This window comes from Passer montanus, unplaced genomic scaffold, assembly GCF_014805655.1.
Source record: "Passer montanus isolate IOZ18808 unplaced genomic scaffold, ASM1480565v1 scaffold117, whole genome shotgun sequence".
NCBI classification, from domain to species: Eukaryota; Metazoa; Chordata; class Aves; order Passeriformes; family Passeridae; genus Passer; species Passer montanus.
The window spans coordinates 545,772-565,258 of record NW_024358389.1 but is presented as its reverse complement, the minus strand read 5'-3'; the positions used below and the strand labels follow the sequence as shown (position 1 = coordinate 565,258).

Genomic DNA, 19,487 nt, shown 5'->3' with positions numbered 1-19,487 from the left:
CACGGGAACGGGACCGGGACCGGCACCGGGAACGGCTCCGGGAACGGCACCGGGTAACGGAGCGGTACCAGTCACGGGGCGACAGCACCAGGTAATGAATGGCACTGAGTGACTGCACTGGGCACCGGGCAGCAGTGCCGGTACCGGGCACGGGATAATGGCATCAGGCAGTGGCACTGGGTGACGGTACCGGGCACGGCACAGGGTAACGCCACCAGTACCAGCACGAGGTAATGGCACAGGGTGTCATAAGTGAGTAGTGGCACTAGCACTAGAATTCAAAACGGCTTCAGGCTTCAACACCAGCAGCTCTGGCAGGACACAAACCAGCACCAGAATTTGGCAGTAAGTACCAGGGAAGCCCAAAGCAGCACCAAGCCTTGGTTCTGGGAGCGGGAATGACCAAGTCAGTACCAGGTGGCCACAGACGTGGCTGCAGGGCTGCCCAGGCTGACACCAGGCCCTCTGTGTGGAGCAGCCCTGGCTGCACGGTGCTCCTTCCCACCACAGGCCTGGGCTGACACTTTGCAGCTACGTGCATGGCCGAGAACCCCAGTGCTGCCACAACCTCCGGCACCTGCTAGGTCAGGACGCTGCATCCCTTCTTCCAAGCTGCCACATCCCCTGCGAGCTGTGAGGAGACCCAAGGCACTGCCAGCTCCTCCGCAGCTGCTCGAACAGGGAAAGTTAACAGTGGCCATAATAAAACCATCCTGAGGAGCTCTTGCGCAGCTGGCACCCACAGCAGACTCCTCCTGGCAGCACTGGCACCCCCGGGCAGCGGGGTAGCCCGGGTGACGGGCACCCCGGGCGCGGCTGCCGTGCGGTGGTGGGCAGAGGCGGCGGCAGGAAGCAATACTGGGTGTGCTCGTTCTGCCCCAGCGCTTGCACCCACCGCATGGGATCTCCTGGGCTTTCACTTTCGCTACCAGCTCATCTTCTGTGGCCTGAAAAAACTCCGGAGGGAAATTCAGCAAACGCAGGTCCCTCTCCTGCTCTGGTAGAAGCACGGGTGACCCTTCCCTGGTGGGAGTCCAGGGAGGAGGGGCTCGTCTCTCCTCGTGCCAGCGCTGGAACAGGATCACTCTCAGACAGCTGGTGCAGCAGCAATTGCAAATCACTTGGCCTCTGTGTCAGAGCACAGCCCGAAATTCCCACCTCTCCACTGCTTTTATCTATTGCTCTTGTACTAAAGTCCTCCGGCCCCAGCTTGGGCTCCTCACTGCCTCTTCCAGCTCCACACTTCCAAGAGATAAATACCTGTGGGCTGGGCAGGCACCAGCCCAGCACCTGCTCCGTGCAAACACCACCACAAAACGGTGCTTTCCATCTTGCCAGCCCCACTCCGTGCCTGGAGCAGCCTTGGTGAATGACTGAATGAGTGACTCCAGCCTGAACAGCCCCCAGCTCCCACTAAATGTTTTGCTGCCTGCGCTCACCCGCTTGGGAGAATCTCACTCACAAAGGCTGACACATCGCTGCTGAGCTGCTGCCAGCAGAGCCCTGGCTGCAGTTCCCAGTGCTCCTCTCACTCCAGACCTCACAGAGAGGTGAGCTGGGACTCTGGCACGCAGGGACAGGCACCCAACGTGAAGCCAGCAGCTCCCACTCTGTCTGTGTTCAATGAGACAGAAGAAAAGGAGCGGAGAGTGCAGCGCAGGGCCCTGGTGCCTGCCCACCCTGCTTGGCTGGGACGCTCCTGCTCTGGTGAGTTGCATCACGAGGACACGTAGCTTTCACAATCCCTGGCCCACATAACCCATTGGTGCAGGCAGCCAGGCGGGCACTGGCTGCTCAGGCCAGAGAATCAAGGTCACACACAATGTCTGTGGCTGCTGGGGCTCTGTCTGGGCACCACAGATCCAGGGGTATCTGGAGGATCCCAGGGACACAGCACTCCCTGTGCCAGAGACCTGCACAGCTACACGTGCTTGGGAGAGCTGGAAGATATACAAAAAACACCCTCAGTTCCCTCTCATTTCTCTCCTTTCTCCCTCCCCTTCTGCTATGAAGGGGGAAAAAAGGAAAAATAAATTAGTGTTGGGAGAGAAAGTGGAGAGTGCTGAGAGGGCAAATGGAATCCAATAAAATCCAATCCAATCCAATCACAATTTGTTTTCACCAGGTCCCAAGGAAAACTCCGAGCTGGCTGGTGGAGGTGTTACCAGGAGAAATTCTTCCTTTCCAGAGGAAAAGAACGGAGGAAAATGACTGTAGCAGTGACCGATGGAGAGGCTGCCCCTGGATCTGCCCTAGAACTGCCCCAGCTCCACCCCAGCGATGCCCCCAAGGGATCTTAGCTCTGCCCCGGCTCTCTTTGTGCCTCAGAGAGTCTCGGGAAGCCTCTGGGAAGGTGAGCATTATGCAGGCTGAGCCGCAGCCGGACGCATGGCCACCTCGCATGAGCTCAGCAGGATGCCGAATGACGCCGCGCATTCCGGGGACAGAGGGAGTCTGGAGCTTGGTAATGGATTTCCGAGAAAATTGCCTCTGTGTTTGGAGCAGGAGCGCAAAGAGTGCAGGCGGAACGGCCTTTCTCTCTAAGTGGCATCTCAAGGGTCTTAATTATTTCTCAGGAGTAGAAACATTTATTTAGGCGGCTCTGGAGAGGTCCTGACGCTTTTGGCTGCTGCCCTCCGGGTACATCCTGTATGCGAGGCTCCTCTGCAATCCTCCCCGCTGCTCCCGGGATGTGCAGAGTGCTGGGCTTGGGCAAAGCACAAACACCCAGCCACGGGATGTGCGGAGTGCTGGGCTTGGGCAAAGCACAAACATCCAACCACGGGATGTGCACAGTGCTGGGCTTGGGCAAAGCACAAACACCCAGCCACGGGCTGTGCACAGTGCTGGGCTTGGGCAAAGCACAAACATCCAACCACATCACCTGTGGGCAGGACACGGCCTCAGCTCCATCCCCTCCTGCTCCCTGGGAAGCAGGAGCTCTCATGGGGGAGCCCAGCCCCATCCCATCCCTGCTTTGCATCCCTCACGCTCCCGGATCTCAAAACAAAACCCCGTTGTGATAATCCGGCCCAGCTAATGTGAAACAGATGAATCCCCACATTAGTCACAGATTCACATTTTCCCACAAAGGTCCCACTGGAGAGCCAGTGTGGATGGGCCCTGCGGGGTTCCAGCCCTGGTGCTGGTGCAAGAGGCAGCCTGTGAAGAGTGAGGGGGACAGGGCAGCAGCACAGCCCCTGCCAGAGCCCCGCCACCCGTGGGCAGCACACGACTTGGAGCCATGGGCAGGGCCAAGTGGGGGCACCAGAGATGTTTGTCACTGGCACAGGCTCAGCCTGGTGGTGCCCAGTGCCAGGAGGAGGGGATGATCTGCTGCAGCAAAAAACGGAAATGACATTTTGTCCAAGGGGGAATTTCCACAGGAAAACTCTGCTTCCAGCCACTCGGATATGGCTGGGAACAACCCAGCAAACACTTGGCCTCAGCAGCCAAGCAGCGCCATTGCTTGGGCAATGACTCCTTGTTTCCTCCAGAGTTCCTCCTGCCGGGAAAGAACATCCAGTTTCTGCTACTGAAACAGCCAGGACAGCAAGAGCCCAAATGGGTCTGCAGAGGGCACCAGAACCCCCCCATCAGCTCAGTGAGTATCTCTGCACCTGAGGGGGCATGGGGGCCCTGCAGCACCCACAGCCCAGCTGGGACCAAGGGCACAATCAACTCATGCCCACCCCAGTGCCAGGGCTGGCTGGGGGCATCAGGAGCACACACACCGGGGCTGCACTTGGCCCCCACACCAGGCTGTTGCATCCCAACATCCCTGCACATCCCCAAGCATCCCTGTCCTCTCCCAGCATCCCTGCACATCCCCAAGCTTCCCTGTCCTCTCCCTGCATCCCTGCACATCCCCAAGCATCCCTGTCCTCTCCCTGCATCCCTGTTCTCTCCCTGCATCCCTGCACATCCCCAAGCATCCCTGTCCTCTCCCTGCATCCCTGCTCTCCCTTGCAGAGCTCAGGTTGCCACAGTAACCACTCAGTCCCGGCCGTTCCTGCCATCAACGTGCTGCCACAGGTCAGCCCAGTCCAGCAGCTGCACCAGGGCCAGGGCCCTTCACCCCATGCTGGGGTGAGCAGAGCCCTTGGTGCTGGTGCCACCACAGCCAGGTGCTGCATGGTGAGCCAGGATGGGACACCTGTAGGGAAGCAGGCAGGTTGTGTCCTCCTGGAGTGGCTGGGAGGTGGTGTTTTTGGAGATCACACTGTGCTGGAGCTCTGGGTCTGACCTCTGCCACATGTGGCAGTGGAAGCCACCACTGCTGGGCTCTGCTCGGCTGTGTATTTATCTGAGTGTGATGCAATATTTATTTGCCTGTTGTGCTCTGAGCACTGGAAGCAGGGATTGGGATGGCTCTTGGCTTGGCCAGCAGTGGCATGTGCTCTGCAAGCTCAGCACGTGTTGCTGTGGGAAGATCTCAAAAAGCACCTGGGAGGGCAGAGGAGACCTTCAGGCTGGTCCTTGGGCAGGTGACAGCTGAGTCCTGGGGGTCTCTGCCTCCCACCCCTCACTGCTTGGCCCTGTGGATGGGGCTGAAGCCGCAGATAAACTGTGGCCTCTCTAATCCCTGTCTGCTGCCTTATTCCCAAGGACTGTCAATATTGCACAGCTCAGACACCCCAGGGCCCAGTGGGACCCTGCACGAGAGGCTGCTCAGGGCTGGCCTTGCTGCAGGGCTGCCCTGGCAGGTGGCTGCCCATCCCCACGGGGCCGCCCTGTGCCCGTCACGCAAGTGCCCGCATCCCAAGCGGATTATCTGCATTTGGAAACCCCTAATCCGTTTGCACGCTTGGCTCAGACACTGTCCCCACTCCTCCCCACTGTGCTGCAGCCCTGGGCAAGGAGCAAAGCCACCCTGTGACCTCCTTTTGGAGCCACAAACAACCTCATGCCCCAGCACAGGCAGAAAGCAAGGGCTGCAGGGCTGACTGGGGCAGGAGGAGGGGGACAGGATGTTGGCAAGTGGCCCTTGCCTCAGTTGCTGCAGGGGTTTTTCCAGCACAGGGACGTTCCCTGGGCACTTTTTCCTGCTGCCTATCAGGCTCCCAGCCTGCTGCTCCCCAGAGCATTGACAGCAGGAGCTCTGAGGTGGGAGCAGTGGTGGCCCCATGACCCCATCACTCAGGGCTGAGCAGGGCAGGTGCCAAGAGGGATGCAGAGGGCCCAGGGAATCCCTGACACTACATGGTTGTGGTAACCCCAGGGGTTGTGGATGGGTAAGAAAATTCCTTAGTCCTGGGTTCTCAACTCCATCCTGCAGCTGCCAGAGGGGAGCTGGTACCTGCCAGGGCAGGAATGGGTTTGTGGGGCCTCGGCAGAGCCATGGTTTGGTTTGACAGTGAAATGGAGGGGTCCTGGAGTGGGGCTGGTTCCCAAAGCAGGGACATGGTCAGCTCAGCCCTGAGCAGGATGCTCCAGGGCACACAGGGCAGAGAAAACTCCAGTGCACCTCCAGCCCCTCAAATGATGCAGCACAGCCAGTTCCACATGACCTGCATGGACAATCCCTCTAATCCTGCTCTGACAGAGAAATAATCTCTCCCTCTTGGCATCATCAGAGCGCAAAGCCTGGAATGATCCTGCTCTCCGTGGCATTGCAGAGGGTTAGGGGTGCCAGTGCTGGGGTGGGATCCACCAGGGCCCTGTGGCAAAGCGTGTCACTGTCCCCAGCCCGTGCTCCCAGCCCCACACACCCATCCAGCCGTGCCTTGCAGAGCCTGGCACCCGCTGCCCCCAGCCCAGTCACCTCCACCCACAGCCCATCGCCCCCCAGGGCAGCATCACTCACAGGGGCCCCAGCGCAGCCCCAGACACCTCGGGCTGAGAGCAGCCAGAGCAGGGCCCCAGCGCAGCCGTGCCCTCCCACGCTGGCACCGGCATTTCCTTTACACAAGCAGAGGAGACCCAGGCGCGTCTCTGGGGCAGAGAAAGCAACCAGGAGGCCGGGCCGGGGCCATTGCCCCCTGCATGCCCCGGGGAGGGCCCCGGGCAGGGGCAGCTGCCCACGCGTGCCGGGCAGGCGGCGGGGCCGGCGCGCAGCGAGCAAACCGCAGCTGCGGCAGCGCGGCCGAGTGCGCAGAGGGAGGCCCCAGTTCCCGGAGCAGGGTCAGGCGGGTGCCGCAGGCAGAGCCAAGCTCACACCTCAGAGCACGTCGCTTCAGGGCCTTTATTTCGGAGAAAGTTAAAGCCTGTAGATACAGCAATAAAATATACAAAAAAATAAAATTTTTTACAGTATTGAATGCTGCCAGGGATTGCGGCTGGAGGCAGTGAGCGAGCAGAGGGGCAAAGGGCCCTCGTCGCCCCTGAGCATCCCCAGGGCCAGCCACCGACCCCCTCCTGCTCCCACACAGCTTGGAGGGGCTTGCCCAGACCCCACAGCCATGGGGATCCTCTCCCCTGCCCTCTGGTTCCCTGCCCACCAGCTGGGAGGACTCAGAGGGAGCAGCTCTCCCACCCCTCCACTGCTCATCTGTGTCTGTTTGCCCACTGCATGGAAAGGGCAGGAGGGCTCCCCCAGTTTTTTAAAATGCAGGACCACAACCACCAACCCCCCAAAAGTCAGGACATCTGCCCTTCACAACAGCCCTGTCACTGTCCTGCACTGCCCCACAGCAGGCTCCTCTCCTCACATCCACCTGCTCTCTTCAACTCTTGACCCTTCCCACCTTAACTTCGAGGGCCAACCTCCAGCAAAAATGCCACATGAAGCCCCCAAGAAGCTGCAGACCCCATGCCTGGCCCCTCAAAATCCAGAGAGGAAGGGACAGGCCAGGTGCCCCACTGTCAGCCATGCTGGTTCCCCCAATTCCCCAGGGTCCAACTCGTCTAACTCAGCACAATTGGAAGCAAGACCATGCTCCCAGCACCAGCCTGGCCACAGGGAAGCCAGGACAGCCTCTGTAGCTTCACCCAGCTCCCAAAATGGGCCACAGCTGCAAATGCTGTTCACACACAGGTGCCGTTACTGGGAAGCAGCACTGCCCTACCCCAGGGACACCAGCCATCCCAAAAGGAGCCTGGGCTGCTGGCACTGGCCAGACCATTGTGCCCAAAGCAGGAAGCTGGGGAGAAGAACAAGCAGCTCCTGAACCTCTGGGCTCCCAGAAAACCCAGGCTGAGTCCAGCAGGGGCAGTGCCTGCTGAGTCCAGGGTGGGAGCACCTGGATACATCCACCTGCAGCTGAGCCCTGCACAGGCCATCCTGGCTAAAACCAGTGCCAGGTGGGTGCAGAGAGGGGACTCACCCCAGCACCCTGCAAGCTCTAGGAGGTGCTGGGAGCAGCAGGGCAGACCCTGCCACATGGCCAATCCCCTCTGCAATACCAGACTTGTAGGGTCTTGTGGGTTTGGGTGCAGGCAGTCAGGGCAGCAGCTTCCAGCAGCGGGACCAGGGCTGTGGAAGCGTTTGTAGGAACTGTGGCTGCAATCGGAGGCAAATAGGCACTTGAATGAGCAAAAATAATAGAAAACTGTTATGGAAGGAAATAGAAAAAGGTTCATCCCCCTCCCCCAGAGAGGAGCTGCACCACCCCGGAGAAGGGCTGCGCTGCTGGGTTAAGTGAGGGCCTGACCCATTCAGGGACCCCGGCAGGTCCCGAGGGCGGGCCCGGAGCAGCTGCAGCCGAGTGGGACAAATCCGGGGCCGCGCTCTGGAGCTGGGAAGGCAGAGCCCTCACATGGGCGAGGACGCACACTCTGGGGTCAGCTCCATGTCGAAGGTCAGCGACTCTGCGGGCAGACACAGCCAGGGTTACGGGGCCCGTGCGGGGTGGCAGCCAGGGCCCCCTGGAGCCCCCCCCGACTCACCAAACTGCCCACCCGCGTTGCTCTCCGCGCCCTCGCTGCTGTTGCCGAACTGCATGAGCGAGTCCAGGGTGCGCGGGGACATGGGCAGGTCGATGGTGTTGCTGAAGGAGGTGCTGTCCGAGGGAGAAGAAGCACAGAAATCTCTGGAGTCAGGGCCTGGCCAGAGCTCTCTAATACCCCCTCTACCCGCTGAGGGGCCCCCGGGCACGGCCCAGCGGCCCCCAGAGCTCTCCAGAGGAAAGGGGCCCCGGAGGGGAAGAACAGGGCTGTGGTTTGGGCAGCAGCCGGAGCCTGGCTCAGCCCCCACCATCACCCCAGGCTGGGAACCCCACAGTAACCAAGCAAGGCTCAGACAGAGGTGGAAAGAAAGGAAGGAAACCTCTCCCTCAAGCAAGGCTGAGCACACAAACACCCCCCAAGCACTGACAGACAACTCCCAGGAACACTCACGGGGTGACACAGATGAACTTGGTCTTCAGGTATGGAGCAGCACCTGCAAGGAGGGAGAAGCTTCATCATCAGCCACCCAAGGATGAATCCTTTCCTCCCCCAGAACACAGACAGTGCCCACCCTCTGCCCATACCCAGCCCCACACTGTGGCTGTGCCCTCCAGGGATGGTACAAAGTCCCAACCAGTGACAGCCAGTTCTGTCCCCAGAGCCTCTCTGTGACAAAGGAGCCACAGAAAGTCAACGACTACCTGAGTCCGTGGCTTCCGAGTGCTCCTGGCTCTCGGAGCGGCAGTACTTCCCAAATGCCTCCTCCTTGGGGATGTCTGGGTACAGGTACACCAGAGGGGACACCAGGATGTTGGTGGCATCCATGATCTTGTAGCCCATGATGATCTCAGCAAAGGACATGTTGTTCAGCTGCTGCTTGGTGTAAGGCTCCACTGACTGGATCTGTGTCTTCCCTGTGCAAGGAAGGAGAATTTTGGCACAGAACACAGGCAGGGCTGCCTTCAGAAACCCCCAGAGCAGTAGAGACAAGATGGGGTTGGGGCTGTGTTTAGCCCTACCAGGCATGCAGCAGACCACAGGGCAGGACTAGGACCTGTGTTCAGTGCCACAGAAAACTGTGCCCATGGGCAGCGCGTGGGCACAGACACCCAGAAGGCAAAGACCAGCTAAGGGCAGCCAGGCTCAGGAGTTAACCCCTGCAGACAGCTTGTTGGGGCAAGGACAAGTGCTTATCAGAGCATCCAAGCCCCCTCTGGAACCTGGAATGCCCAGGCAGGCACCCAGGTAGAGCTCGTACCACTGATGTCCTTCTCCACCCACGTGAAGGTGATGCCACCTTCCTTGCTGCTCTCACTGAAGCGCAGCAGAAAGGTCCCTGGGGGCTTGGTGCTCAGGATGGCTCGCTCCCGCTCCTTGCTGATGAACCCCATGATGTACCTGGGCAGGAGGAAGCAAGAACAACAAATGTGGGCACAGGAGCAGCTCCTCCAGGTTGTTAGTCCTGCCAGCTCTGCTCAACAGCAGAACTCAGCCTGGCCACTGACATTTTATGGATTCCCAGGTGAGTTTTCACTCTGAACCAGCAAAAAGTATCCCAGGACAGCACACCTGCACATGTCAAGGCACCCCACGCCATCAGGCTGGAACCTGTGGGACCCCTTCCAAGGCCCAGCCTAACCTCAGGCTCTGGGCTGGCACTCACCCTTCATTCCACAGTGCCAGGATGTACTTCTTCACCAAGTCAATGATGTTGTCCAGCCAGACCCAGAAGGAGAAGCCTTTGCCAGCCATGTTCTCCTGAGGAAAAGGCAGAGAGGCTGCTAGCACAGCTTGGAGGAAGGGAACAGCCAAGGGAACGTGCTCAGGGAAGAGAGGAAATTCTACCTTGCAGAACTTGGCCCAGGTGATCTGACAGCCAGAGTAATTCACACCTGGTCCTGGAAGAGAAAAAAGAACACAACCATTTAGAGTTGTTCTTCCAAAGACACCATTTCCAGGGTTTGTGCCATTTGGGAGAAAACCAAGCACCTGAAAATTACTCAGGCCAAAAGCTCTCAGGCCAAACACAGGACCTCACTCTTGGATGACATGTACAGGTGGGGAACCACGCCAGGGGACAACAGGGATGGGGAGGACACCCTGCCACGTCACCCCCTCTTACCCAGCAGTTTCTCTGCCAGCGTGGTCAGCTGCTCGATGCTGAGGCCGCGCTTCGTGGTGGAGGAGAACTGCCAGCTCAGCACCTCTGCCACCTGGTCCCAGGTCCCAATGGGTGGCTTGGTGAAGAAGTTCACGTTCTGCACGAGGGAACACACAGCCTGAGTGGGACATGGGACAGGAGCAGGGCCAGGTACTGCCTCAGCCTCGCTGCCCAGCCTCAGTTTCCCTCTCTCACTGTGACACCCCCATCCTGACACATGCCCTGTGCCTTCCCACACCAGCCCTACCTTGGGGTTGTTGGTCAGCATGTTGTACCACAGGATGGATGCCCAGGCATTGGGCATCTGGCAGATGTTGGAGATGACCACCACAGGCAGCGAGTGGGTCTGCAAAGAGAGGATGTGACCATGGGTTGGGACAACTCCCAGGGCTCCACCCAAGCCCGTGGCAGTGGAAGGCAGTGACCCATGCTCACCTCCAGGTCGATCTTCAGCCCCTGGTGATACACCTCTGTCTCAAAAGTGATGAGGTGCAGCTCCTCAGTGACTATCAGCGAGGCCTAGGGCAGAAGGGGACACCATGAGCACCACAAGGCACACACCCTCACCCAACACACGACCACCAGACCCAGCACAGCTGCTGGGGCTGGCCTGGCAAGCTGCCAATGTGCCAGTTGGTGCTGGTGGACACCCCTGCTTCAGGGCAGGGCTCCTGCATCCCCTCCCAGCTCAGCTGCCCCTGACACTCACATCACAGTTGGCTCGGCCTCCATTGCCACAGCGCTGCTCCCGCAGGGTCTGCAGAGAGAGGGACAGGCTGCAGCAGCACCACAATGACACGTGGCTGTACAGCAGCAGCCCAGGAGCTCATGGTACCCACCAGGTGTTTGAACTCTGCTGAGAGGCTGCCGTTGTTTGACTCCTCCATGTTCATGACCTTGGTGTTGGTCCCCAGGATGTTAAACTTCCGAGACCTGGGAAGAGGAAAGTGTGAGGCTGACAGGGCAGTCTTGGAGTGAATGTGTGGTAGGATGTTTGCCAGGAATAAAAGCAGAAACAAGAAATAAGGACCAAAGCAAACAGTGCACTTACCCCCGAAGTGCTGCAACATCCCCAGAGTCCCTAGAAAAGGAGAAAGGGACACCAGGTCATGGCAGTGGCCTTCCTGCCCTGATGCAAACAAGCTGGTGTGTGATGCCAGCTGCATCCCAGCACAAGTCCCATGAGCCCCACAGGCCTTCCCTCAATGTGGGGGTGAACCCTCAGGACCCAGGACCACCCTGCACCCTCCCCTTTCACTGGGAGTCACACTGGCCCTCATTGTGGAGACCAAGCCCAACCCAGGGGCAGCAGGAATCTGTCCCATCCCAGTAAGCCCACCCAGTGCCACTGGAAGGGAAGCACAGCACTCACTTGTCAATGCAGACTTTGATTTTCAGCTGATAGTTCAGCTCTGGAAACTTGACCAACAACCTGCAAGAGTCAGCAGACACAGAGCATGAACATGCTGTGCACAGCAGACACAGAGCATGAACATGCTGTGCACAGAAACTGCTCCTGTGCCACAGGGCACCTGGCACAGCCAGCAGTGTGGACCAGCTCCTCTGGTGGCCCTGGGCACACCTTCACACAGGCCTGGGACATGTTAGCCCTGGCACCTGTCCCCAGAAGCAGGGAGGTGCTGGTAATCCCCTGAGCATCCTGAGGAGCTCATTTGGGCTGCTGACAGCCCACACCAGGCCCTAAACAAACACTCTCCACACCACTCAGGGACAGAAGCTGCCATGGAGGCACAGCTAGGAAAGGGCAAGGAAGCTCCAGACAGAGCCTGGTGTCACAGCAGCCTCCCTCCAAGGAGGCTGGCAGGGAACACAGCCCAGGCTGAGCAGCAGCTGGCCAGGGATATGCTGATGCTTCCCACCCCCACGATGGGATTTACCAGAACCCAGCTGCCTCCAGGAACACGGCAGATCCCCAGCCAGCCCTGCACTGAGTCATGTGGGCAGCATTCCAGCCCACTGGGATCCATCCTGCTGGTACCCATCCCTTCCCAGCACCAGTTCTCCCCAGATATAAGATGGGGGCTGCATCTTCAGAGCTGCTCTCCCTGCTCAGCTCCCCTCCCTCACCTGGGGGAGGTACCCACCTGACTTTGGTGGTGAACTGCACACCTGTCTTGATGACGAGGGGCCTGTCGGGGTGCATGGGCATGCAGGGCTGCCTCTCCACAACAAAAGCACTGCAGGAACAGCACAGAGACCACAGTCAGGCCTCACTGCCCACCCTCCACCCATGGCCATGCAGCTCCTGCCTGCCTTCAGCACCTTTTCATCAGGTTCCTGAAGAGCTCCACAATCCGCTCCTCCAGCATGGGCCGGTGCTGGACGATGGGGTCACCCTTATAGGACACTTTTTGCTGCAGTTCTTCCAACTTCTTGATCTGCTGCCGGGTCTGTAGCTGTGATTCAGCAAGGGAGGTTATCCTAGGGGAGCAAGGAGAACCAACATTACATCTGCCTGCCAAGCCCACACTGTCCAGTCTGAAGAGCCCTCTCCTCTTCCCATGCAAGAACACACTCTCCATGCCAAGCCAGTCAAGAACTGAGTGTGTCTGTGGCTCCAAGCCCAGAGCATTTTTCTAGGCCACACATTACAAACAAAACCTGCACATGCCTAGGTGATTCCATGGCCAGAAACTTTTCAGCAGCCTCAGAATCCCCCAGGCATGGAGCTGGGGGACAGCAGGACACCTTTCCTGCACCATTGTGGCTCAGTCTAAGCTGCAGGCTACGTTCACATGTGCAATCATCAGAAACCATTTTGCAAGGACATTTCCAGAGACCAAGAGCTCATTTCCACAGCAGGTGTATGAGTGCCACTGCTCTGGGCACTGCACAGTGCCAGGCAGCTCTCACCAGTTCTCCAGCCTGTCCAGGCAGATATTGGGTGGGCCACCAATGCAGGCAATCTGCTGTCGCCTCTTCCAGTCTGCCAGTTCCTCATCTGCCAGCATCTTCTGCACATATTCCATGGCTGACAGCAGCCCAGCCAGCTCGCTCACTATGCCCTGCCAAGAGAGAAAGCAGAACCTTCAGCACCCTGTGACTTCCCCCACGGACCCACAAGTTTCACATTCACAGGCAAGGAAGAAGTCACTCAGGGCTGTGCTTGCTGCACTGCTCCTGGTTCTGGCCATGCAGGAACTACCAAATTCCAGCCCTGAAGAAGGGGGATCTGCACCCAGGGGGATCTGGAGGGGCAGCTGTCCCACTTACCCTGCGCATCTGGTCCAGTGCTGTCAGCATCTGCTCCAGCTGCTGCATCTTCTGCCGGGTCACTGACTGGTTGTTCCCGTTCAGGTCCTGCATGTCTGTGCAGAGTGAGAAGCTTCAGCCACACACAGGGGCTCTTCACACCTTCTCAAGTGCCACAACAACACAACACTTGCACAGCAAAGTGCAGGCACCCTACAGCCAAGCAGGAATCTGGCACAGCCTCCAAGCACCTCCTGCACCCATAGAGGCCAATCCCTCCCCACCCCACTGCTGTGCTTACAGCAAAGCTCAGTTCAGCTCCCTCAAGGGCAGCATCCTTGGCAGAAACAGAATGCCAGGTTTATCCAATTGCCATGCAAATGCCCTGAGCCTGAGCACATTCCCTCTGGGAGTGGAGGTTGGAACACCTCTCCAGCAAGTTGCCTTGCAGAAACACACTGTGGTTTGCAGATGCTAATGAGCTGTCATTACCTCCTTGGCTTTTCAAAGTCTTGTAGTTAAAATCAAAGTCATCTTGGAGATTCTCCACCACTTTCATCTTCTGCTCCAGATCCTGGAAGGCAAGAAATGTGATTTCACTCACAGACCTCAAGAACTGTGGTGGGGAGAGCTGAAGGTACCCAGGCAGACACATACCTGCACCCTCTTCCTGACATCCTGCAGGTGCTGCTCCAGCATCTGCTGCTTCTCTGTCACCACAGCTGCTGTTGGATGTGTTGCCTGTCCCCCTTGCTGCAGAGGGGACAAGAAGGGCATAAGGACAAGGCTGTAACCTGGGGATGCTCCCTTCCAGCCTGAGGAGGTTCTGCAGGGTCCTCAGCCCATCCCTAACACAGACTGGCAGCTGGCTGCTCACTTCAGCATCAGCTCCAGGGCGGCACAGGGTCAAGGAGAGGAGAGATGGAGACCCCCAGCTCACCACACCCAGCCAGAACAGCCAGGCTGCATCCTGGCTGTCAGGAATCAGGATGGAGGCCCTGGCACACCTGACCACTGACCTGGGCTGCAGTGGCAGCTGTCTGGAGGAGCCGGGACTCTTCCCAGAGGCAGCGAGCCACGATGCGGGCTATTTCCATCGGCTTCTCCAAGTACCTGCTCTGTAAAGGGTCAAACACCAGGGTCAGCAGGCCCTAGGATCTCCACATCCTTGAGGAGCTGTGGATGGTGAGCTGTGCCAAAGCATGGCTTGGACTCTCACCAGCTCCCCCAGCGTGCTGGCAGCTCCCAGCTCACCTGCAGGAACTGCTTGATGCGGCGCAGGTTGTGCTGGTACAGGACGTTGGACTCCTGCAGGAAGCGGCTGTACTGCTGGTCGATCTCCCCCAGCAGGTTGTGGAACACCAGCGTGGCGTGGGACTCCTTGCTGGCAGCATATGCCCTGTACAGGGGAGGGAGAGCCCTCAGTGCCTGGCATGGGGGCTCTGCTCACGCCCACCAGCTCCTGTGCACCTTACAGAACCACTGAATCATTTAGGAAGGAAAAGAACTCTAAGACTGAGTCCAGCCTGTGACTAATCACCATCTGGTCAAGTAGACCAGGCAGACAGTGCACACCAGCACCTGATGTCTGTGAGCACATCCCCCATGCCCACGGACAGGATCCAGCAATCAGTGCTCTGTGTCAGCCTCCCTTACAACAGAGGTCAGTGTTAGCCAGTCCTGGATGAGAACATGCCCCTGCTTCTCCTGGCCCAGGGTCTAACACAGTGCACAAAGTCCCACTCCGTTCTCACTCCTGCTTCCCTCTTTGCCACATGAGCCTCAGAGATAGAGGCCAGTCCCATCACCATGGGCCCAGGGAAAGTGACAGAGCTCCTCCAGCCCACTTGAGCTCCTTCAGGTGGGTGTTATGAGCAAAGTCCCCTCAGTGGCATTTCAAAAAGCCTTACCAGTCCTGGCTTTCAATCCACGGGGCCAGGAACTGCCGGAGCTCCATGGGGAAGCTGTCGCTGTAGAGCTGGTGGAGCTGCTCCAGGTACCTCGTGTCGAGCTGCTGCAGCTGGTTCCACTGCGCCATCCTGGCCAGCTCCGGAGACCTGGGGGGTGGAAACACAGGTGGCTCAGAGCTGGCTGCTCCCTCCTGCCAGGACCCAGCTGTGACTGCTGCAACGCCCTGAAAAGGGTTCTTCTCTCTGGCCACAACCAGAGACAGCCAGGGATGAACCCAGGGCACAGTGCTCCAGGACAGCTGGCACGGGCAGGCTGGCCACTGGCAACAGGTAGGAATGAGGCTTTGATTTGGTCTCAAAGGCAGCCCTGGTCGGCCCTGCTGGGAGGCAGGGAAGTGGCTGTGGAGCTTACAGTAACTGTGGAAGGCGGAGACTGCCAGGAAGCGACAGAAACAGGGAAGGAGCAATTTTCAAGTTCACGACTTGTATCAATAGAAATCAAGCTGACACTAACGAGGGACTCCAGCTGTGCTGGCAAATGAAGGCACAGCTCTGCGTGACACCAGCAGTCACTTCCCTGCAGAAAGTGGTTTGCTCTTCCCAAAGGTCCCTGCGCTGAGTGATGCAGCATCACTACATCACTACGTGACCTCCTGCCCTGAGGGACTCTTGCCCCATTTGTCTGGGTGTGAAAAAAGGAAAGTGGAAACATCCTCTGTGGGCTGAGACACCAGGAGGGGACAAACATTGGCACTGCCATGGGAGTTAAGAGAGGTTTTTAGTACTTCACAGCACTGAACAGCCCCAAAGGCAGGAGCAGGGCATTAACCTTGAACTACAACCTGCTGGTGCAATCCTCAGGCAAGTCCACATGAACCAAACCTGCTTTCAATGGAGCAACGAGTGAACATGAGAGAGCTAGCGGCCATGCAAGGTCCTGCAGACAACAGATTCCTGCAGCCCTGGAGTCAGACCTGGCTGATGTGATGCTGCAGCCCCAGGGCTGGGCTGTGAGCTGTGGCCCAGCACAGCAGAGCCCCCATCCCACACGGGGTTCAGCCCTTTGTGGCCAGTTCTCAGCTGCAGCAGCTCAGGGAATGAGCAGCTGCACGGCTCCAGCCCTTCCACTCAGCCCTGGAGTCCACTCCTGCTGCATGAGTGGTGCTGCTGCTGGGGGATAACCCAAAAAGCACAGGCCAGGCCACAGTGAGACCCCACCAGCCCCGCAGGGGTTGCCCTGCCTGGCTGGTGAGCTCAGCAGCCGCTTCCTCTTGCGCCATGCACCGGGGCGGGGGGGCTGCCCCGGCCCCTCCGGAAACAGCAGCAGCTGCTGCCCCAGCCCAGCTCCTGCCAGAGCCCTGCTTCCAGCCCCGAGCAGGACACTGCTGCAGCTTCCAGCCCCGAGCAGGACACTGCTGCAGCTTCCAGCCCCGAGCAGGACACTGCTGCAGCAGCGTGGCACAGGAGGCACCTGGGCAGCCCCTGCAGCGCCCGGTGTCAAGCTCACAGGCAGACCTGCCCACCCATCAGGCTGCAGAAACGGAACCAGATGCCACATCCGGAGCCATGGTCCAAGATGTTCCACCTGAAAGGCACAATCTGGGCATTTCAGAGTGCTGCTGGAGCCCCGGTCTGAGAGCACCACAGCTCCCAGGCTGCCACACGGCAGCAGCACTTGGACGGGACTCAGCCACTTCCCAGTGCCACAAAGAGCTGCAGGACAAGCCAGCTTGCAGCACTGAGCTCCAGCTCCGCCTGGCATCCACCCAAGGCACTCTGACATTCCTGGAGGAAAAGGTCCTTAAGACATTCCTTACAGCAGCAGCCATCACTGTGAGGGAAAAAGCTCTGATCCTGCCAGCCCTGGAACCCCACGCAGGAGCCTCTGCCTGGTCAGCCCCAGCAATGGGAAGGCACAGTTAAAAATCTGAGGATTGAACCTTTGTGATTCTGCTGGGCTTGCCCATCTCTGTGGTTTGCCTCTCCTCCATCTCTGGAATGGAGCCAGAGAGCAGCCAACATGGCCAGGACCAACACACATGATGCAAGCTCACGGGTAAACATGCTGTCCAGAGCTCAGAGCAGAGCTGCTAAAAGTAGATCAAGAGCTAAAGTTCATCTTTCTTTATCTTCCTGCAAGGGCAGAGCACAGGAGTCAGACGCAGCTGCATGGTGTGACCTGCAGCCTCTGGGACAGCTCTGCACACTCCAACCACCCCACTCAAAACAGGGCTGCCCTGCAAGCAACCCTGCAACTGCTTCCTGCCTGCCTCCTCATCTCTGGGACACCTGGGAACACCCTGCAGGTACAGCAAGCAAAGAGCCCTAAGGCAAGGTGTATGGGGGAGTGACTGGAAAGGGCCTTGGAAGGACCCCAGGGCTCCATGTCCCCTGCAGTGACAGGAGCAGGATGAAGCTCAGTCACTGACAGCATTGCACAGGCCACATCATCAGGGTGCCATCACAGGGTTATGACAGATGCCATCAACAATGCTTCACAGAGTCCCTGCAGCAGCAGCAGCAGCACCTCTCTGCCCCCTCACACAACCACCCAAAGGAAAACTGCTCCACACGGCAGCCAGTGGCTCTGGCAGCACCAGAAACAGCTTGGAAAGGCTGCTGGAAGAATTTGGCTCTGCTTCTCTGGAGCGATTTCAAAGCCAGCCTTGGAGGTGGAAAACAGCGACGCAGAGATTTGCAGCAGGAGGAGAGCGATGGCTCTGGGCAACCTCAGAGCCACAGCACGAGTTCTGATCACCCCGCAGGCCTGCTGTTCCTCATCACAGCTCTCAAGGGCCGTCCCAGCTGAACTCCCACTGCAGCAGCTGTGGCACTGCCAGGGCAGGGGACACCCAGCCCACAGCCCCCTGTGCTCTGTGCTGCTCCAACAGACGGAGCTTGCACAGGCCACATCATCAGGGTGCCATCCCAGGGTTATGACAGATGCCATCAACAACGCTTCACAGAGTCCCTGCAGCAGCAGCAGCACCTCTCTGCCCCCTCTTCCACACAACCACCCAAAGGAAAACTGCTCCACACGGCAGCCAGTGGCTCTGGCAGCACCAGAAACAGCTTGGAAAGGCTGCTGGAAGAATTTGGCTCTGCTTCTCTGGAGCGATTTCAAAGCCAGCCTTGGAGGTGGAAAACAGCGACGCAGAGATTTGCAGCAGGAGGAGAGCGATGGCTCTGGGCAACCTCAGAGCCACAGCACGAGTTCTGATCACCCCGCAGGCCTGCTGTTCCTCATCACAGCTCTCAAGGGCCGTCCCAGCTGAACTCCCACTGCAGCAGCTGTGGCACTGCCAGGGCAGGGGACACCCAGCCCACAGCCCTGTGCTCTGTGCTGCTCCAACAGGCGGAGTAGGCTGGGGGAGTGACAGTGGCAGGGGGGAAGCATGGTCTGCCACGATGTGCAGCCAGGCAGGGCCGGTCCCTGCAGGTGCAGAGGGGTGGCCCAGCCTCGCAGGGCTGTGTCCCTCGGACGGGAACGCGGGGGTGTCCAAGGCCCGGGCGACAGCAGCCACCCACGGCCGGGCAGCGCAGCAGGAGCTGCCGAACCGACTGCCGCGACACCCGGCACCCACGGGCACCGCCACCGGGGCGAGGCCCGCTCCGGGCAGCCGGCGTGGGACAGCCCCGAGCTCGCAGCCCCGCAGAGCCCGACCGGGCCCCTCAGCCCCCGGGGTGCCGGGCCCCTCAGCCCCCGGGGTGCCGGCTCCCCTGTAGGCTCCCGGTGCCGGGCTCAGCCGCACCGGCCTCGTTCCGCACGGGACCCCCGAGGCCGCGTCAGCCCCGGTGACCCGGCCGGGCCGCACCTCCCCCGGCCCTGCCGGTCCCGAGGCTTTCCGCCCTCCGAGAAGCCGGTTCGGGCCCTGTCCCCGTGCGGTGCCAGCCCGGAAGATCGAGCCGGGCCGCACAGACCGACCCCGCGGAGCCGGGACAGGCCCCCCCGCGCTACCGGCCCCGCCCCCGCCCCGGCCCCAAACCGGCCCGGGGGACGCCGGCTCCCGGTGACGAGCAGCGCCCGGCGCCTCCCGCGCTCACCGGCGGTCCCGGCGGGCGGGGCGGCGGCTCCCGGTGACGGCGGCGATCGCGTCCGGCTGCGCCGAGGAACCGGACCTGCTGCGCCCCGGCCCCGCCCCGCCGTGACGTCACCACGCTACTGCCAATGGCGACTCGTTACTCCTGCGGCCCCGCCCCGGCGGGCCTCCGACAGCCAATCGGCGCGGTCGCTGCTTGGTGCGTCACGGCGCGCGGAGAGGGGGCTGCCCCCCCGGCTATTCCCGGATGGCGCCGCCTCCCGCCGCAGGGCTTCGCTAGACAGAGGCGGTGCAGGGGACCGGGGGGGGGGCGGCTGCCGGGAACAGCCGTGCGGG

At 59.8% G+C, this 19,487-nt stretch overlaps 1 protein-coding gene and 1 long non-coding RNA gene across 3 annotated transcripts; one reads left to right on the top strand and one right to left on the bottom strand.

The window, feature by feature from the left end:
* The first annotated feature begins 19 nt into the window (after positions 1–19).
* On the top strand, positions 20–6,418 carry LOC120496661. Its single transcript, XR_005626340.1, has 2 exons — positions 20–91; positions 2,126–6,418. It is a non-coding gene; the product is annotated as an uncharacterized LOC120496661 (long non-coding RNA).
* STAT3 (signal transducer and activator of transcription 3) lies at positions 6,171–19,305 on the bottom strand. 2 transcript variants are annotated; one of them, XM_039697314.1, is made up of 24 exons: positions 19,156–19,305; positions 15,112–15,258; positions 14,456–14,600; positions 14,221–14,319; positions 13,859–13,954; positions 13,694–13,775; positions 13,223–13,317; positions 12,863–13,014; positions 12,272–12,430; positions 12,094–12,186; positions 11,361–11,420; positions 11,040–11,069; positions 10,828–10,921; positions 10,698–10,745; positions 10,424–10,507; positions 10,236–10,334; positions 9,950–10,085; positions 9,673–9,725; positions 9,491–9,585; positions 9,086–9,225; positions 8,526–8,741; positions 8,278–8,320; positions 7,828–7,940; positions 6,171–7,749 (listed from the first exon to the last, which is right to left on the bottom strand). In XM_039697314.1, the coding sequence occupies exons 2-24, from the start codon at positions 15,237–15,239 to the stop codon at positions 7,694–7,696; spliced, it is 2,316 nt and encodes a 771-aa protein (XP_039553248.1). In that variant the 5' UTR covers positions 15,240–15,258; positions 19,156–19,305; the 3' UTR covers positions 6,171–7,693. The 2 variants fall into 2 exon arrangements, with proteins under 2 accessions (XP_039553248.1, XP_039553249.1); XM_039697315.1 differs by having other exon boundaries at positions 8,529–8,741.
* Positions 19,306–19,487: the final 182 nt, after the last annotated feature.

Bases quoted from the DNA above. Each gene is read 5' to 3' on its own strand.
- STAT3 (XM_039697314.1), bottom strand. From the start codon at position 15,239: ATGGCGCAGTGGAACCAGCTGCAGCAGCTCGACACGAGGTACCTGGAG. The intron at 13,955-14,220 runs GTCAGTGGTCAG...TCCCCTCTGCAG, and splicing joins CAGCTGCCACTGCAGCCCAG to CAAGGGGGACAGGCAACACA. The intron at 13,015-13,222 runs GTAAGTGGGACA...CTCTCTTGGCAG, and splicing joins CACTGGACCAGATGCGCAGG to GGCATAGTGAGCGAGCTGGC.